General features: G+C 38.7%; 1 protein-coding gene across 1 annotated transcript in view; it reads right to left on the bottom strand.

Annotated features, from left to right (window-relative positions):
* The window catches only part of LAMB4 (laminin subunit beta 4), a 113,123-nt gene that overhangs the window by 25,337 nt on the left and 68,828 nt on the right, over positions 1-18,958 (bottom strand). Inside the window, exons 23-28 of the mRNA XM_004602100.2 lie at positions 14,350-14,446; positions 11,264-11,639; positions 6,407-6,567; positions 1,317-1,532; positions 685-716; positions 273-425 (exon numbers count right to left, since the gene is read on the bottom strand). Coding sequence (XP_004602157.2) covers positions 273-425; positions 685-716; positions 1,317-1,532; positions 6,407-6,567; positions 11,264-11,639; positions 14,350-14,446 — 1,035 coding nt within the window. The remainder of the gene's footprint in view (positions 1-272; positions 426-684; positions 717-1,316; positions 1,533-6,406; positions 6,568-11,263; positions 11,640-14,349; positions 14,447-18,958) is intronic.

Genomic DNA, 18,958 nt, shown 5'->3' on the forward strand with positions numbered 1-18,958 from the left:
GGTTCAAAATTGGATCTTGGAACTTGTAGAGCAAGAACAGAGAACCATCTGAGGTTCAGACTCGTAGAGCTGATGCCATAAAGTAGACTGTAGCACTATGTGTGTGTGCATGCTTGTTCATATGTGCATGTATGCATGCATGTGTGAGCATGCAAGTTTCTGTGCATATGCGGATGTACCTTGGCTGAGACTTTAGTCCTATCCTCAATCCTTTGATCCTGAGACCCTGAATTTCAAAGCACTTTACAAATAAAGCAAAGAAAGATATTTACCTGAGTTTTCAATCCTTGAACCTGGTTGTTCAAATTGTGAATCACAGATTCTGCTTCCCGAGCTTTCTGGAAGGCATTTCTGGACAGATTCAGGGAGCCAGGACAAAGAGGGCTACTGCAGGATGAACTCACACACAGGTGGTTTCCACACACCTTACAAGGGAAATAATTCATGGTGAAAAGTAACGCATGGGGAGAGTTTATTCTCTAATACCACTCAGGCTCATGGCCTCTCTAATAGTTCTTCATGCTTCATAGATGCTGGCAATCCATTATAACTTTCAAAATAGCTGAATATCTCAACCATCAACATCATGCCAACTTTTTTTTCTTTTTGGGTGACACCCGGTGATGCTCAGGGGTTACTCCTGACTTTGCACTCAGGAATTACTCCTGGTGGTGCTTGGAGGACCAATGGGATGCTGGGGATTGAACTCGGGTCAGCTGCGTGCAAGGCAAACGTCCTACCTGCTGTACTATCACTTTGGCCCGCCAATCATTTTTATACTTAAAGTTTGGGGTAAGATAATTATCTATGCTTCCCATGTTAAATTCACTTTGAAAAACAGAAGTGACCAGGGCCCCGTGATAATACAGTGGGTTAAGTGTTGCCTTGCGTGTGGCTGGCCCAGGTTTGATCCCTGGCACCCTATACGGTTCTCTGAACCTTGCTAGGAGTGATCCCTGAGCACAGGTCATGAGTAAGTCCTGCACACAGTTGGGGGTGGCCCCCAAACAAACAAAACATAGAAATGACTTCCTACTTATAACAAGGTAGGAAAAACAAATGTTCAGAATCTTTACCATATTGAAAATAGCAATTAATATAGAAGAATAAATTCAAGTAATGATATTTACTTTGACTTTTATCAAACTTCAACATAAAACTAAAGATATTTTTGAATCATAAATAAAAGCATGTACATTTTATACACGTATGTATTTATATAATATCAATAAAAATGCAAGATAGGGTAATAAAATCGAAGAAGTCAAAACAATTTTGCCAAGTAGAAACAATATATAGTTTCACTGTATCATCACAAATATTTACCTTTTCAGTCAGTATTTGGATATCTGGTACCTTAATTTGCTTTAATGTTTCCAATGATAAGTTTCCTTTTGAGAATAGTGTATCTAAGGTGGTAACTAAGTCAGTCCTGCTTTTTTTAGAGTTATTTATGTCAGAGAAAGTTTTCTTAGTTATCTTTTCAGCAGATGATGATCTTTGATAATACATCTTGATATTCTCTAAGGAATCTACATGCAAATTTAGAGAATATAAATTTTGTAAAAACAAAATGAAATTATATATTAGCTATCAAGATAATCATTTCACAGTTTGAACAGTCTTATTTTCAATGACTAATACAAAAATTCAGTTCAGGGAGATAGCACAGGGAGTATAGTGCTTGCCTTACACACAACTGACACAGGTTCGAATCCCTGGCACTATATGTGGTTCCTCAAATCCCACCAGGAATGATCCCTGAGCACAGAGACAAGAGTAAGTCCTGAGCACAACAGATGTTCCCATTTTAGTATATGTGCTGCCAAAGCAAGCACCTGAGCACAACAGATGTGACCCAAAAACAAAACATAAAAAAACAAAATCTCAAATTTTTACATCCTCTTCCTTGAACTGAAGGATTAATTGTAATGTCACTGTCACTGTCATTGTCATCCTGGTGCTCATCGATTTGCTCCAGCAGGCACCAGTAATGTCTCCATTGTGAGACTTGTTGTTACTGTTTTTGGCATATCGAACACACCACGAGTAGCTTGCCAGGCTCTGCCGCGCAGGCAGGATACTCTTGGTAGCTTGCCGGACTCTCCGAGAGGGGTGGAGGAATCAAACCCGGGTCGGCTGCGTGTAAGGCAAATGCCCTACAGTTGTGCTATCGATTCAGCCCAGTTGTAATGTAATAGATATAATAAATAGATATAATACATGGAAAGCATTTAATTATAAATATTCCTAATGGTAATAATTCTGACTTTACCCCCGTTTACTTTCTGGTTATGTCCAGAAGTAAATCAGTTAATCTTGGATTGCTTATCTATAAATTAGTGATAATAATTTATTAAGACTGAGAACATGAAGATATTCCCAAGTACTTCTGCGAAGAATCAGAGAATAATCTGCCACTGGAGAGTGAAAGCAGTCATAGACAATGCATAATTAAGTCCCAGAGGTGGCCTTCTAATAACACTTTAGTTACAGAAACAGGAAGTAGAGTGAGGAGATACGCTGAGTGGATTGTCTTTGCTGATCCCTGAGGCTGATAAGATCTAACATTCTTGAACAGGTATTCCAACTTGTGCTTCCTAATCAATACTCTTCCTTATTCTTCATAAACAATGTAAAGTGCACATTACTATGATCATCCTCATTTTAAAGATGAGAAAGTGAGGGGCTGGAGCGATAGCACAGCGGTAGGGCGTTTGCCTTGCACGCGGCCGACCCGGGTTCGAATCCCAGCATCCCATATGGTCCCCTGAGCACCGCCAGGAGTAATTCCTGAGTGTAGAACCAGGAGTAACCCCTGTGCATCGCCGGGTGTGACCCAAAAAAAAAAAAATGAGAAAGTGAGGCTCTGAAGAGGCAGATTATTAACCTTACATTTCATTGATTGGGCAGAAATAAAATCAAGGTTGGAGCCCAGGTTGTTTGACTCCAGAGCCCGGGTTCTTAAGCATACTCAGTATTGCCTTCATTTTATTTTATTTTATTTTTATTTTTATTTTTTGGGGGGTTTTGGGTCACACCCGGTGATGCACAGGGGTTACTCCTGGCTCTTCACTCAGGAATTACACCTGGCAGTGCTCAGGGGACCATATGGGATGCTGGGATTAGAACCCGGGTTGACCGCATGCAAGGCAAACATTTTACCTGCTGTGCTATTGCTCCAGCCCCTGCCTGCATTTTAAATCAACATATAAATTTACAAAATAAATACCACAAGTTTGAATGTAATTAATAGTATCCTGGAGCTTTAAATTCTAATTCTATATCTTAGCTACTGGAGCCATTGTATCCTGATCTTTTTAATTATAATGTGAATAGGAGAGACAATGTTGAAGTGTCTTTTAAGAAGAAATATCTTTAAGTCTGCTGAATATATATTCAGCAGATTTAAAAGATAAGATGTCGTGAAATGAGTCAGAAAGAGAGGGACAGCTATAGAAGAATTGCACTCATTTGGAGTAAAAAAGCAACATGAGACTGATACCCAAGGACAGTAGACGTAAGGGCCAGGAAGATTGCTCCATAGTTGAAAGCCTGCCTCATGAGTTGGGAAAAAAAAAAGCAGCTGGAATAGAGAAGGGATCACTAAGAAAATGAAGGTTGGAGGGATCGGTCAGGATGGAAGATGCATGCTGAAAGTAGATAAAGGACCAAACATGATAACCTCTCAGTATCTGTACTGCAATCCATGATGTGCAAAAGCAGAGAGAGTATAGGGGAAATTGTCTGCCATGGAGGTAGGGGGAGGGTTATAAAGGGGGGTATACTGGAGATATTGATGGTGGGGAATGTGCACTGGTGGAGGGCTGGGTGTTTGATCATTGTGTGATTGTAACTCAAAAAATGAAAGCTTGTAACTATATCTCATGGTGATTCAATAAAATTTAAAAAAAATTTTAAAACAAGATAAGGTGTCTCATATATATATATCCAGAAGAATACACACATATCTATTTGATTTGGGGGTCACACCCAGCTATGCTCAGTATTTATTTCTGGTTCTGTGCTCAGGGATTCCTCTTGACCATGCTCAGGGGGCCATATAGGATTGGTCAAGCATTGAACCTGGGTTGACTGCATACAAGGCAAATGCCCTACCCACTGTACTGTCTGGCCCCTCATCTAAATTTTTGTACTAACATACTATTAACACATCATGCTTTGAATTTGCTACAAAGGGGAAAAAATTAACATATTCCTATTGCTTGCCATTATTTTTTACCATTCTTTAGCAAATGTGAAATAGAATTTAGACCTCATCCTTTGAAGTTCAAATCAAATTTCCCTACTTTAGGAAGCCGTGTCTAATGCATATGAAAAATTACATTCTTGCTTATGTCCCCAAAGTGCCTTGAAGACACTCTAATGGTCCATTCAATGTTTGGGATTGTTTACATACCCATGTCATTCACAAAATTGAAATAACTGAAGGGCAAGGACATAGTTTCAGGCACCAAAGGCAAAACTCGTTATTGATCTGATGGATGAGAGGATTGAGATGGAGACAGTTTGACATTCTTTTACCTGAGTTGGATGACCATTGAAGAATTTTTGGTTGTTTGGTGGACAAAGACTTCTAGAAACACAGTTAATTTCTTGCAATTGAGTGTTCACTGAGCATAATAAATAGTTATTGTATTAAACTTAGGCCTTCCTTTAAGGTCATTATTGTCTTTTGTTTTCTCTTTTAAGTAAGATCAGATAGAAAACAGATGCATCAATGTTTTTTACCTTGAGATGGGTTTCATGTTTACTCCCCCTCTACCTCTCTGTTAGTGAGGTGAGGTGGGGTTAGGTGTGAATAAGTTCAGTGCTGTTTCTATTGGAAGTCACTGTCACTGTCATCCTATTGCTCATCGATTTGCTCGAGCGGGCACCAGTAACGTCTCCATTGTGAGACTTGTTGTTACTGTTTTTTGGCATATCGAATATGCCACGGGGAGCATGCCAGGCTCTGCCGAGCGGGCGAGATACTCTTGGTAGCTTGCCAGGCTCTCCGAGAGGGATGGTGGAATCGAACTGTTGGCAGTAACATGGTCTGTTTCCAAAAGAGGATTTTATTGGAGATAAGAAGTGCTAACTGAAATGTTTTTTTTTTATTAGTGAATCACCATGAGGTACAGTTACAAACTTATGAACTTTTATGTTTGCATTTGGTTTACATCCCTCCACCAGTGCCCATTATCCCCCACCAATGTTCCCAGTATCCCTCCCATCCCACCCCACTCCAACCCCCACCACCTCATCCTGCCTCTGTGGCAGGGCATTCCCTTTTGTTCTCTCTCCTGTTGGGTGTTGTTGTTTGCAACAGAGGTATTTAGTGGCCATCATGTTCGGTCTATAGTCTACTTTTGGTATACAGCTTTCAACCTGAGTGGGTCCTCCCAAAATTGTCTACTAGGTGTTCCCTTCTCTATCTCTGCTGCCTTTTCCCCCAGCATGTGAGGCCAGTTTCCAAGCTATGGGGCAGACCTCCTGGATCTTATCTCTACTACTCCTGGGTGTTAGTGTCCCATTTTGTATGTTCATTGCAGCACTGTTTACAATAGCCAAAATCTGGAAGAAACCAGAGTGCCCAAAAACAGATGACTGGTTAAAGAAATGTTGGTACATCTACACAATGGAATACTATGCAGCTGTTAGAAAAGACAAAGTCATAAAATTTGCATATAAGTGGATCAACATGGAAAGTATCATGTTGAGTGAAATGAGTCAGAAAGAAAGAGATAGACATAGAAAGATCACACTCATATGTGGAATATAAAGTAGCTAACTGAAGTTTTACTTAAAAAGTTTCATTTCTCCTCCAAATAGATCTTGGCTTTGACATGGCTCCCATTCATTTTCAAGAATTATGCAATATGAATGAAGTGTGTCTAATATAAGACTCTATGTCCTTACAAAATTCTTAGGAAGATTTTTGTGTTTAACTCCTTTATGCTCCTTTGAAGTTATGGTGGCAGGAAACGGAGCCCTGTCATATCATTGAGAATGGCATATATTAAAAAAAAAACACAAAAACTGCAACAGAAGGCAATGACTTATCCCTATCCTCTTTTTTCTAGTAAAATTAGAATTTCCAAGTAGCCTGTTACTCAAGTTGCCTATTACCCTGAGTCATTTGGCATTAGTTTACTTTGGGTGTCAATATTTGTTCAGTATCAGCTATAGTTAACTTTATTTGTTATTTTGAGCAAATGCTATCCAGACTAGCCAATGTTTAAAAAGTTGAAAAATTCGTGTACAAATAATTCCTTTAATGGGTGTGTTTTTATGTTTCAAAGTGCTCGGGCTATGGTGGTAAGTAGAGGGTGACTCACTAATGGAATGCACTATGGTTTTCTTCAACCTTTGTGCAGAAACAGAAAGCGCATTCTTCTCTTACCCATGATGCTTGTGTTGTGGGCTTTGGAGAACAAACCAACTTTTTTCTGAATATCTTCAACCAAGAAATTTGCTGTATTTCCCATTGTCATTATTGTTTCTTTTAGATCTCGAAATTCATACACTGGTTTCAGTTGTTTACTTAGTTGCATGATTTGTTTCCTAGAGGGGAAAATGTGAGTAAAATAGCAGAATTATATTAACATTTGATAGATTTTGGACAAAAATATATTAAAAATTTGCCCTCACTGTTAGATACTCTAAAAATTAAATTCCTCTCCCCCAGTTTTTCCATTTCACAGTTTATAATTCTGTTTATGTTGTGTCTCTTTCTGGTTAATTTAACTTCTTGGAATATTTCAGCACTTGAAATATGATCTGTATTGTATATTATCTCACTCAGATCAGTGAGAATGGGATACATTAAAAGGATGAAACAACCAGTACTGGTTGGGATATGGTGAAACAGGAATCTTTTTTCATTGTTGGTTGGGATGTAGTCTGTGAAAATTAGTATGGAGACTTAAAACATATACTGAAGAATAAAGTTTCCATATGACCCATTCTGTCACACTTCTTAGCATCTATCCCAAGAACACAAAATTATAAATTCAAAAAGACATATGCATACCTTTGTTCATATAGTGTTAAGTACAATAGCTAAAATATCAAAACAAATATCAAAACAAATCCAAATGTCCAATGACAGATTAATGGATGAAGAAGCTGTAATATCTATCTAGCTAGCTAAACAAAATACTACACAGCTGAAAGAAAAGTTGAAATCTTGCATTTGAGTGCAACTTTGATGTAACTGGTGGGTACCGTGTTACGTGAAATAAATCAGAGGGGGAAAAACAAATACCAGATGTGGTATTTTTCACTCATCTGTGGTATCTAGAGAAACAAAACAAGGAGATAGATGGTACTGAATGAAGCAGAACACTTAACCTTTGACTGCAAAATAGAATAACAAGTAAAGAAGGGCAGGAAGGTACAATGGGGGTCTGCTTGAGGAGTGTCTTGGGCACTTTGGTGGTGGTGTTATGCAAATTAGCATGATTGCAACCATGTCACCTAATATCCATTTTCAACAATAAAAATATTTTTGAATTAAAAAATAATGATCTGCATATGAGCTAGTTGAATAAAGGTCTTTAAATCTTTTGTTTTCAACTGTTTGTGCTCTCTCTTTTCCCTGGGAATTTTAGAACCATGTACTCAGACATGGTTCATTTCAATTAGTCTAAGAATGCCAGGCTACTTTGGACTTTTAATATAGAACTCCTCCCCCAGCCTCTGGTGAAAAACCGGTTCCTCTCAGAATAAATCTGCTTCTAGAAAGCTTCCTTTTGGGGCTGCTTCTGTTCAGGATTCTTACTTCAGTTCCACGAGTAACAAGGTTTCCTTATTGGTTAGTACTCTACTAGGTGTGTTCATCCTTCTTCACCTTCTTCTTTGATGACTCGCTTGTCCTTCAATCTGTTCAGTTCAACCAACACAGTTGGTTCAAGTGAGTAATTGGTATATCCCTCATGATGGAGAAATTGAGTACAAATCTTGAGCACATTTGGGGGAAATTACAAGGTGAATTTACAGGACTAATTTATCTTGGCACGAATGCAAAGTATAACTAATGTTTCCTTGCATTTTCTGCTCTAGCTCTCTAATCTTCAGATTTTTCCTTTAGGCTCCAACTGTCAAGACTATAATTCTTCAGGCTAAGACTAATAACAATAATAGTAATTACTATTATAATTATAATTAGTACTTTAAGTGCTTCCTATATTGCAGATGCTACACCAAATGACTTGTCTTGAATAATTCTCACAAGAATCCCAAGCTAGAAAGTATCGGATGCTCCCTTTCTATCATAGTGGTGGTGAAGTACAGAGGTTGAGAACTTCACCCAGTGACTCTTAGGAATCATTTGCATCTGGGCATTAAATCTTAGACCTCCAATCTGTAAAGCACATGCTCTAGTACTTTAATAATATTCTTGACCTCTGACCCATTTGTACTCCTTTCTAATGAAGAAATTAAAGCTTGGAGAGATGAAATAGATTGCGTAGGGCCACACATCTGTAGATGGATTTGAACCAAAGTGGTTTGACTTCTATGTTCATGACAACTTGGTTTCTTTGTTTTCCTCCGTCCCTTTGCCTTTAACTTATCCAACAGACATTTAATCTGTCACTATACCAGCATGGAGAGTTTTGAAAAAAGGCATCTTCACCCTTATAAGTCTCTGTAAGCAAATGGTGAATGATTCAAAGGAGGCATGCCTTTCTCTCTGACTTGGATCGGGGCAGCTTTCATGGAAGAAGTGCAATTTGGTGGCTGTTAAAGAGGATTAAACATTCAGGGTTGCTCAGGAGGGAGACCATACTCTGGCTTCTGGCTGAAAGGCCCAGGAGACAACATTTTCTCACCTTCCAGGCCCCGTCTATGGGACTCTCCTTACTCTCTTCTCTCTGGCTCTGCTCTGGGCTCTTGCAGTTTCTCTGTCTAGAACATCCATTGTGGACTATCCTATTTTTGTCTACCATTTTCTATCAACATACATCAGCCATCTTTGAACCAAAATTCACCCTCAAGCATGGTTTTGTCAGCCTGGGCAGAGATGTTTAGAGGAGTGGCTGGTTTTATCTAAAAGTGGAGAAAAGGGTATTTCCATAAAGCTCCAGATATATGATGGCTCTCGAAAAGTACAGTGGTCTTGTCTCACTTCCAGCATGCCGTGGCTATGTGACTTCCCTGGGAGCCCATAGCTGTGTTTTGGATGCAGATGGTGCTGCCTTAAATCTTTGAGGTGGGTTATGTCATATTCCTTGTGGAACTTTCAAGAGAAATTACTATAGATTTGGGGATATTAATTTATTAATGATGAATAATCTTATATTTAAACGTGTGTTGTATGTAACATAAAACTTTGCAGCTTTTAAAACTTTTAACTACTCCTTGCAGGCAGAGGGAATATTTTTTTCTATAAAGCCACAGCATTTTATTTCAGTAGACTGTGTTTTTCCTAGGAGAGTATGAGACTCTCCTGAACTCCTTATGGTTTTGTGCAATTAATAGCCAGCCCAGGTTAAGAACTAGAAAAGAAGACAAAGAACCAAAGGTGGTTATTATCTGAGCTATTACCATTTTCCTAACATCAACACATTCTGAACTGAAAGTTGTTAGAGTTCAGTGGCAGTCAAGGAAAATCAGAGTGAATCAGCAAATGTTTTCTGTAAAATGGCAGACAGTGAATATGTAGCCTTGGGAGCTATCATGCCTTTGTCCTAACTGATCAACTCTGTCACTGGAGCGGAAAGCAGCCATTAAGGTTGAGTAAATTAGTGAATGCTGCTGTATTCTAGTCAAACTTTATATACAAGAATAGGTCATGTGTGGGATTTTATCTGTGGGCTGTGAGTTCTGATTTGCTCATCCCTGCCCAGAGCCACCAACACAAACCCCAGAAATGTTTGATGAGTGAGAAAAAAAGACATTGAATAATACATGATCGGGGTCTGGAGAGTTAGTACAGTGAATAGGGCGCTTGCCTTGCCTGCAGCCAACCCTGGTTCTATCCCCAGAACCCCATAGAATTCCCCAAGCCATGCCAGGAGTTATCCCTGAACACAGAGCACAGCTGGCTGTGGCCCAAACAAACAAATAAGTGACAATACATTGTAATACAATGCCATGTAACTGTACATTAATATATGAGCTTTATGTTCTAAATAACTATAGACTTTGGAAAGATTTAATAAATATGAGGGTATAGTTGAAAAAACATATTATAGGTATTAAAAATACTATCATCGGGGCTGGAGAGATAGCACAGCGGGTAGGGCGTTTGCCTTGCACGCGGCCGACCCGGGTTCAAATCCCAGCATCCCATATGGTCCCCTGAGCATGGCCAGGGGTAATTCCTGAGTGCAGAGCCAGGAGTAACCCCTGTGCATTGCCAGGTGTGACCCAAAAAGCAAAAAAAAAAAAATACTATCATCATCATCATCCTGTTGATCGTTGATTTTCTCGAGCCGTCTCAGTAATGTCTCCATTTGTCTTAGCCCTGAGATCTTAGAAGCCTCTCTTTACTCATCCTTCCTAACAGTGCTGCATTGGAGGCTCTTTCAGGGTCAGGAGAATGAGACCCATCATTGTTACTGGTTTTGGCATATGAATACGTGATGGGGAGCTTGCCAGGCTCTCCCACGCAGACAGGAAACTCTTGGTAGCTTGTCAGTTTCTCTTACTAACTTCTAAAGGAATAAAAACTAAAAAAAGAGGGATATTCTTTCAAAGAAAGGCTGTGGGAAATGCATTCCTTGAAATCAATCAGCACTGTGGAAAAGTCCCTTGGTGCGGGGAGAGGTTGAGGGGGGTCTTTTTTCCACACACTCATGGTTTTTTCCACACTAAAAGGGGCTGGGGAAGTAAAGGATCTGAGATGGGACCCTGTGTCTTCCTGATGATTTTAAAAGCTGACCACCCAAGTCAGGATCTTTTTTTTTTTTTCTTTTTGGGTCACATACGGCGATGCACAGGGGTTACTCCTGGCTCTGCACTCAGGAATCTTTTTCAGTTCTTCTAGGATTGAACTTCCCAATTAACCTCATAATGATTGGATTTTTGTTATAATCAGTGGCATCTGAAAATAATACTTGGATCACATGTAATCTTAACTAGGAAAAAAAAAGGCCAGACATAGATGTTTATCTGTTTGCTTAATAAGCTAGCACAGAACACTTTCCTAGTATCGACACATGCACATCCCTAGTCTGAAAGTTGTTCAAGTTCAGTAGGAGCTAAGAGAAAGCTGGAGCTTGGATATCTCCATTACTTGGGGCACAAATCTTACCCAACAGAATCTTGATAATCCTTGACTTTTAAGAATTCTCCAGATGAGAAAACAGGATGTTTCAAAATCTTTTCTATTTCAGACATGTTCTTTCTGAGGCCTTTGAAGTCTGCCTCACAGACAGACAGGGTCTCTCTTTTATCTTCCATGTTAGCAGCCAGCCTAATTAACCCTTGCACGGCTTTGGAGAGAGAAGAAATGGTGTGGTCCCACTGATCAAAGCACAGATGACACCGCAAACAAGCAGGGAATTCCTGGCCGTGACCTCGGGCACAGTGGTCACATCGCTGGCCACTCACACCCTCTCGGCAGTGGCACGTGCCTGTGACCTGGTCACAGATGGGCTCCTGGGTCCCTTCCCTGCTGCAGTCACAGGCTAAAGAGGAAGTGAGAAGAAACAGAGACAGTCAGTCACTCAGTCCTTTGCTGTTGACGAAAAAAAGAAAAAAGACCTTTCCTCTCTTGTGAGAATCTCCTCAGGGAGAGGATCCCATGGTGCAATGATAAGCGCTCTGGACTCTGAGAATCACTCCACTGTACAGTTCTGAGGTAAGCACTTAAAAACAGTACAGGGGAGCCTGGAGTGATAGTAGAGTGGGTCAGGAATTTTCCTTGTAAATGACCAACCTGGGTTCAATCCCTGGCATCCCATATGGCCCCACCAAGCACCGCCAGGGATGATTCCTGAGCTTAGAGCCGGGAGTAACCCCTGACCATCACTGGGTGTAGCCCCCAAACCCAAATAAATTAAATTAAAAAATAACAGTATAGTTTTTGATACTTGTGCAATTATTAAAATACATTCCTCTATAACACTAACAAATCAGTTCATGGAAATAATAATAATGTTTTTACTATCTGTGGGCAAGTTTGCATGGGAGTTCTTCAATAAGTGAGAAATGTGGATCTAATGGTAGGCAAAACACTCGTGACTATTGCAATTGCCCTCCAAGGTGACTCAAGGATGCCACAGACTCCCCAAGAATTTTCATAGCCATAAATTTTTTCTAGTAAAATCCAGTCTGAATAAGCTTATCATAATTATTATAATCTATATAGGGGGAGGCCATTGCTCATCGATTTGTTCGAGCGGGCACCAGTAACGTCTCTCATTGAGAGACTTATTGTTACTGGTTTTGGCATATCCAATACGCATGAGTAGCTTGCCAGTCTCTGCCTCGCGGGTAGGATACTCTCGGTAGCTTGCCAGGCTCTCTAAGAGGGGCGGAGGAATCGAACTCGGGTCAGCCGTGTGAAAGGTGAAAGCCCAACCACTGTGCTATCGCTCCAGCCCCTTATAATCTATAGTAATTATTTACCCAAATTATTGTATCATTATAATTTATAATATTATTTACTCCTTGTTATTTACTCAAAGGATTAAAAAATGTGAAAAATGAATCTCCATACAAAAACTTTCCCATAGATATTAGCAACTTCATTCCTAATCGTCAAAACTTAGATGCAATATGTTCTTTAGTAGGTATATGGATAAACTGTGCTGCAATTAGACAATTAAATAGTTTTCAGTATTAAAAATGATTTAAGCTATCAAACTATGAAAAGACATAGAAAAACCTCAGCTGAAAGAAAAGAAAAAGTCAGTCAGAAAGGGCATCATTCTGGTATGTTTCCAACTACAGGACTTTCTGGCAAAAGTAAAACCAGTGAGTCAATAAGGACATCTGTGGTTGTTCAGTGGCTGGGGGTCAGAGGAACAGAAATAATCAGAAATAAACAAATAGTAGATTTTTAAAGCAGGGGACATTATATGTGATATTATTATGATAGATACCTGTCATTATATATTTATCCAAACCTATTACATCAATAACACCAAGAGTAAATTAGAATGTAAACAATAAACTTTGGTGCTGTGTTAATGCAGGTTATCTATGGTGTGGGCTGGAGTGATAGCACAGCAGGTAGGCATTTGCCTTGCATTCAGCCAACCTGGGTTCAATTCTGCCCCTCTCGGAGAGCCCAGCAAGAAGCTACTGAGCATATCTCACCCGCACGACAGAGCCTGGCAAGCTACCCGTGGCATATTCGATATGCCAAAAACAATAACAACAATTCTCACAATGGAGATGTTACTGATGCCTGCTCAAGCGAATCCGATGAGCAATGGGATGACAGTGATGTAGTGATACAGTAATCTACGGTGTACAACACCACTCAGGTGGGGATAATGATAACGGGGAAGCTGTGCAAGTTTCCATAGTTTCATGTGACTAGTGACTCCTGCACTGGACAACACAAATGTTGTACATTTATATCCCTGCAGCAAGTTCTAGTGGACTGAGGTCTTTAAATCATGCAAATAATACCAAGTAAGACATCAGAGGAAAGGCAATAAAACATACATTCCATGAAGTTTAGAGCTTTGTCTCATTTGTTCACTCCTTAGAGTGCCAAATAGATATGCTACATATATTTTTAAGTAAATAGATACATGAATTATGAGGGACCTATGAGATTCTCTCTTGCTGACTTTCTGTGGTCTATCTCCTAGCCTGTAGATGTTTTTTTCAAAATGCATCCTAACAGCAGAAAGCTGTCCACAAGTCATGGCTTCAGAGTATGTTCGATTGCAACAACCCAGGAATTTTAATTTTATATAATTGTAAAATATATAACATCAAATATAGCTTAAAGGTTTTAATATCAAAGAAAGTAAGTTTACAGGGCAACAAAATAATAATATATTTATATCTTATAATGTCATAATTTAGATATTATTATTAATATTAGTATTAGGTTTGTAGCCATACTGGGCAGTGCTCAGGGTACTTCTAGCTCTGCACTCAGGAATCACATCTGACAGGCTTGGGATACCAAATGGGATGTTGGGGATTGAACCCAGGTTGGCAGCATGCAAGGCAAGCACCCTACCCACTCTACTATCTCTCTGGTCCCCAAAATATTATTTTCAAAGCTTGACAGAAACTTGTAAATTTTATAATAATGTCTGCACTAATAAAAGCAACAACCAGATTTTAAAAAAATCAAGTCCAATTGGTTAAAGCATTTCTGGGGTGCAGCTGGCTTGATAGTATCCATATTTTAGAATTATTGATACTTACGAATGCACTGTCCTAGTGGGCCACCATAATGATTTTCCTTACATTCCCTGCAGTGTTTCCCATCGTATCCTGATTTACAGGGACACTGGCCTGTAAACTGTGAGAACAGTCATGGTGAGGAATTGACAAGCTTTATGATCTGAAAAAAACATTCACTTTAATAGGAAATCACTTTTCCTGCAGTGATTTAGAGCATACAGCTGTGAGAAGACAGAGAGGAAAGATGATTCCCACGGCCAGGGATCACCCCGATGATACCAGGGATCAGGAGTTAATGCGTTTTGGTTAAAGTTCTTGAATGTACCGCCTGTTTCCAGTTGTTCAGAGACAGGTGGCCCCAAACTGGGAAGCATTTACATCATTCCACACAGATGTAAATGGAAACAAAACACAATGAGAAATGGACCACAATCTTTTCTTCGACATTTCAGAAGTTCTTCCATAACAGAGGCCAATGATTTGGATTAACATTCATCAGTCAATTTGCAAATTATATTTCCATTATGGAATGTATGATGGAGTTTCTCCAAATTGGACAAGTGTTTTGTTCAACAAAACAACTTTTTTTATCCCTGTATTTGTGAGACTTCATCATTTAATGATATGATAGGTATTAAACTGTGTTTGGGGAGAAGGCTGAGCTTTCCTGCATTCTCAAAACTATCACTGGCCTAGTTTATGCCGGCCAAATCTGCAAAATTACTTGAGTGTGATTATATAAATAGGTAAACAAGTAGGTGGACTCATAAAGATGAATCTATCAAGCTTCTACCCATCTTTGATTCTCTAGCTTTTGCTCAAACATACGAAGTTATGGTGAGCTTGTCACCCTGGTACCTGTAATATTGCTTGTTGTCCTTTATTATGGGGAAATTTTCTTTTTAATAGATATGGAATTTAACTCTTAGAAATCATTCCCATTGTTGAAAGCCCCGACTTTTGAAAGTGCCCCCAAGAGCCTGCCTCTTCCTTATTACAATTCTCCCACCTAGAAATGGCCATGTCAGTTTGCATTTGCCTTTCCTCTTCAGGCTGACCACCTCTAATTCCTTAAAGTTTTCATTGAAGAGAAACATTATTCTTTCCACTCTCCTGGGCACGCATTTATTTATATCTAAGTAAGGTTCTCATAAATGACAAGAATTTGCCATCAAGGGCTGTCTTTCCAATCCAGAGGGCAGTGTAACACTAATTACCTTAAACCTGCACACAGCACTCCCTCGATTCCAGCCTGAGTGGACATTGCTCTCTGGCTGTCCAGCCAACACACCTGGCTAAATCCTCAGAAAATTTTACATGAGCTGATGCCAAGTTAATTCCACCTTGTATTTATGCAATGGCTTTTTTAAAGTTGAGTTGCAAAACTTTGCCTTTATACTGTCAATATTTTGTCTCTGGCTTCAAGCCAAAAAGACAGGCCATTAGGATATCTTGTCTCTTGTTTTATCTTTATCATATTCTCTTACAACTTTGATAAACATACTTCTTAAACTTCATCTAACTTGAAAATATTTGACTGCATGTTTGAAACATTCTATAAAAATGCACTAGAGAAGACGAACTTGTAGATATACAGACATTTATCAGACATTGTTTAAACAGCTGCAAATCTAAATGCCCATATGTCTTCTCTGGAGGCCAGTGAAAATGTTTCCTGCTTGTAAACAGCAATCTTTCCTAAGAAATTCCATGTAGATCAGGTAACCCAAATACTTAGGACACTTGGATTAATTCATGACTTCTCATTTTCAGCTTCATAGGCTTCCCTTGGCCTCTGGGTCTAAACGGATCTTTCTGAATTTTGCTACAAATATGATCCCCAAAAAGTCTAAGAAGCAGTTGGACAGTAATGTCATAAACACTAGAAGTTTCTCATGAACTTGAGAGTGAAGAAAGCATGAGGACATATACCAATGTGTTCCCCAGATGATAGCTGTAGGCGTAAGGTGTACAGGGGAATCTGAAATGGGCAAGATCATCCTGTGCCTAAAGTCATGGTTCCTAATACCATCATATAACAAAAGAAACCAGTTCTCAAGGAAGAAATGAATAAATGATTTAAGAAAAGGGTCAGGAAATATACAAGACGAACATCTAATAGTACTCAAAAGTAAAAAGTACTGAAAAAAACATCCCAACAATGCTGGTGCAGGTCAAAAGGATACAGAAGATACCCAAAATGTTCCCAATAACCAAAACTGGAATATGACCAACAAAATAAGTAAGAATTAAATTATCCTCAAAGTAGAGTATAAATACCTAGAGTATAAATATCCATAGTGATGTGAAGGATTGAACAGATAAATAAATAGAGCCAAGTTTCCAATGCAAAAGTATTCCAAATCATTTCTCAAGGAGGTAGAAAATAACTCCTCAGACTTTTGGTATGAATTGTACATAGGCTTCCCTCCAAAGAGTACAGGTTATAAATGAGAACCAAGAGCAATTAGGTTTTCAGGATAGCACATAGTTTGCCACATAGAAATCTAGTAAGCATGATTCATCCGTGATCAATATTCATAACAATGGTAAATTCTGTAAACAGTATGTAACCTTAATATGATGTATGAGAAAATTTTTTCTTTATGATATTCCCCTAGAAATCCATAACCCAAGTATGATATTAGGGAAAATATTAGATAAATTTGAATGGAGAAGGGAGCTAGAGCAATAGTACTGTGAATAGGACATTTGTCTTGCATGCAGCCAACCCAGGTTCTATCCCTGGCATCTCATATGGTCCCTTAAGCCCACTAGAAATGATCCCTGAGAACAGAGCCAGGAGTAAGCCCTGACCACTGCTGGGTGTGGCCTCAAAATGGCAACAAAAGTTTTAGAACTGAGAAAAATTTTAATATCATTAAGAAAAGTCCAAGAAACCAAGAGCAGGAGACATGAAGACTAAATGCAGTGTGGTATTCTGGATGGGTTCTTGGAACTGAAAAGGGACATTAAATTAGGTTAAAAAAAAACCACCAGGGAAATTTAAACAAATTATGGACATTATTTAATTTTAATGTGTCGTGATGGATCCATTAACTGTGAAAAATGTGCCATGATAATGTTAAAGTTCATAATCAAAGTTCAGAAAATTTCGTATGGTGTACATCTCCTCTGTACTATCTTCACAGCTGCTCGTAAGTCTAAGTCTTTTCTAAAATCAAAATATATTATGTTGTGTGTTTTTATGGGTGTAGATTCAAGTGGGGAATATTGAAGATAAAGAAAAAGAGAGGTAAAAATGCATTTATTACATAAGAATGACCCTCTCTAGGTAATTTGTATAACATTTGATCTTTAAATAAGTTGAGACATAGAGCTGAAGTTGGAGGTGAGCCAGATATGTTAGTTGGGAAGACACCCAGTCTCTTTTTTTTAATCATTTATTTATAATTGTTGTTTTGGAAACATGGTTATTATAACATTAATGCTTCTAACTTTAATGAAAAAATTGTGGCAACTTCTTCACCACCAAAATGCCTAAGGTCTTCAGCCCTGTCTTTAGTCATGTCTAGTCTGTCTCTTCCTCCCCACCTTCATTTCCTCCCTGTACCACTTGGCAATTTTGGTTTCATAGCAAAAGTTCAAGAATTTGTAATTATTTGATACTAAGATTCTAGTTTATTTTTTTCTTTCTTGTTTTGGGATCACATACGGCAATGTCAGGGTTTACTCCTGGCTCTATGACAAGGGGTCACTCCTGGCGATGTTCAGGGGATCAAATGTGGTGCCAGGGACAAATTGAGGTCAGTTACATGTAAGTAAGTACCTTACTCCCTGTAGATTCTAGTTTCTTAATACTTTGATTCCAATTAAATCTTTGTAGATTTTACTCTAAAATCATTTTGTCATTAGACAAGGAAACAGAACTGTACTGTGAAGTGACAAACTCTTAACCTTGGATCACAAACTCAAGTTACCAAGCAGTGGGGGATAGAGAAAAGTGGGTGACAAGTGAACTAGAGATGACAAAGGAACAATGGTAGAGAATTTGAGGCAACTGGCCGTGGCAAATATGCATTAACTTTGTATAGCTTAAAATAAACTTTAACTTATTGTAACCATGCTACCTAAACTATAATAAATAAAATTTCTTGTCATTGTTCTATTTATTTTCCCTCTCCATTTTTTGTTAATGTAAAAAGTCTTTCAGAGAATTTATTTGTCAAGCCAAAAAACAAATAACATTCTTATTTTTTCTATAAATAATTTTTATCTTTCTAAAAATTTATGTGCTCATTGCCTAACCAAAAATCATACATACAGTTTAGTAGTGTTTAATGTAAAAGAGACGATAAAGATTTTATCTGGGAATATGACCCAAAGTTTTAGTTTTATTTGGGGCTCACATTCAAGAGTATTCAGGGCTTACTCCTGGTTCTTTGCTCAGGGATCACTCCTGGCAGGACTCGGGGGACTATATGCAACACTAGGGACTGAACCCAGGGAAGCATACACAAGGCAAACCTCCTTACCCACTGTGTTATCTCTCTGGCCCCACGATCTCATATTTTTTCAGAAATAACTAATACTGGTGTGGTAAGAAAGAAGACTAGGTCTGGTTTTGCTTTTATATAAAGTGTTGGGTAGATACTGGGAATGTCCAGAA

This window comes from Sorex araneus, chromosome 1 (genome assembly GCF_027595985.1).
Source record: "Sorex araneus isolate mSorAra2 chromosome 1, mSorAra2.pri, whole genome shotgun sequence".
Lineage (NCBI taxonomy): Eukaryota > Metazoa > Chordata > Mammalia > Eulipotyphla > Soricidae > Sorex > Sorex araneus.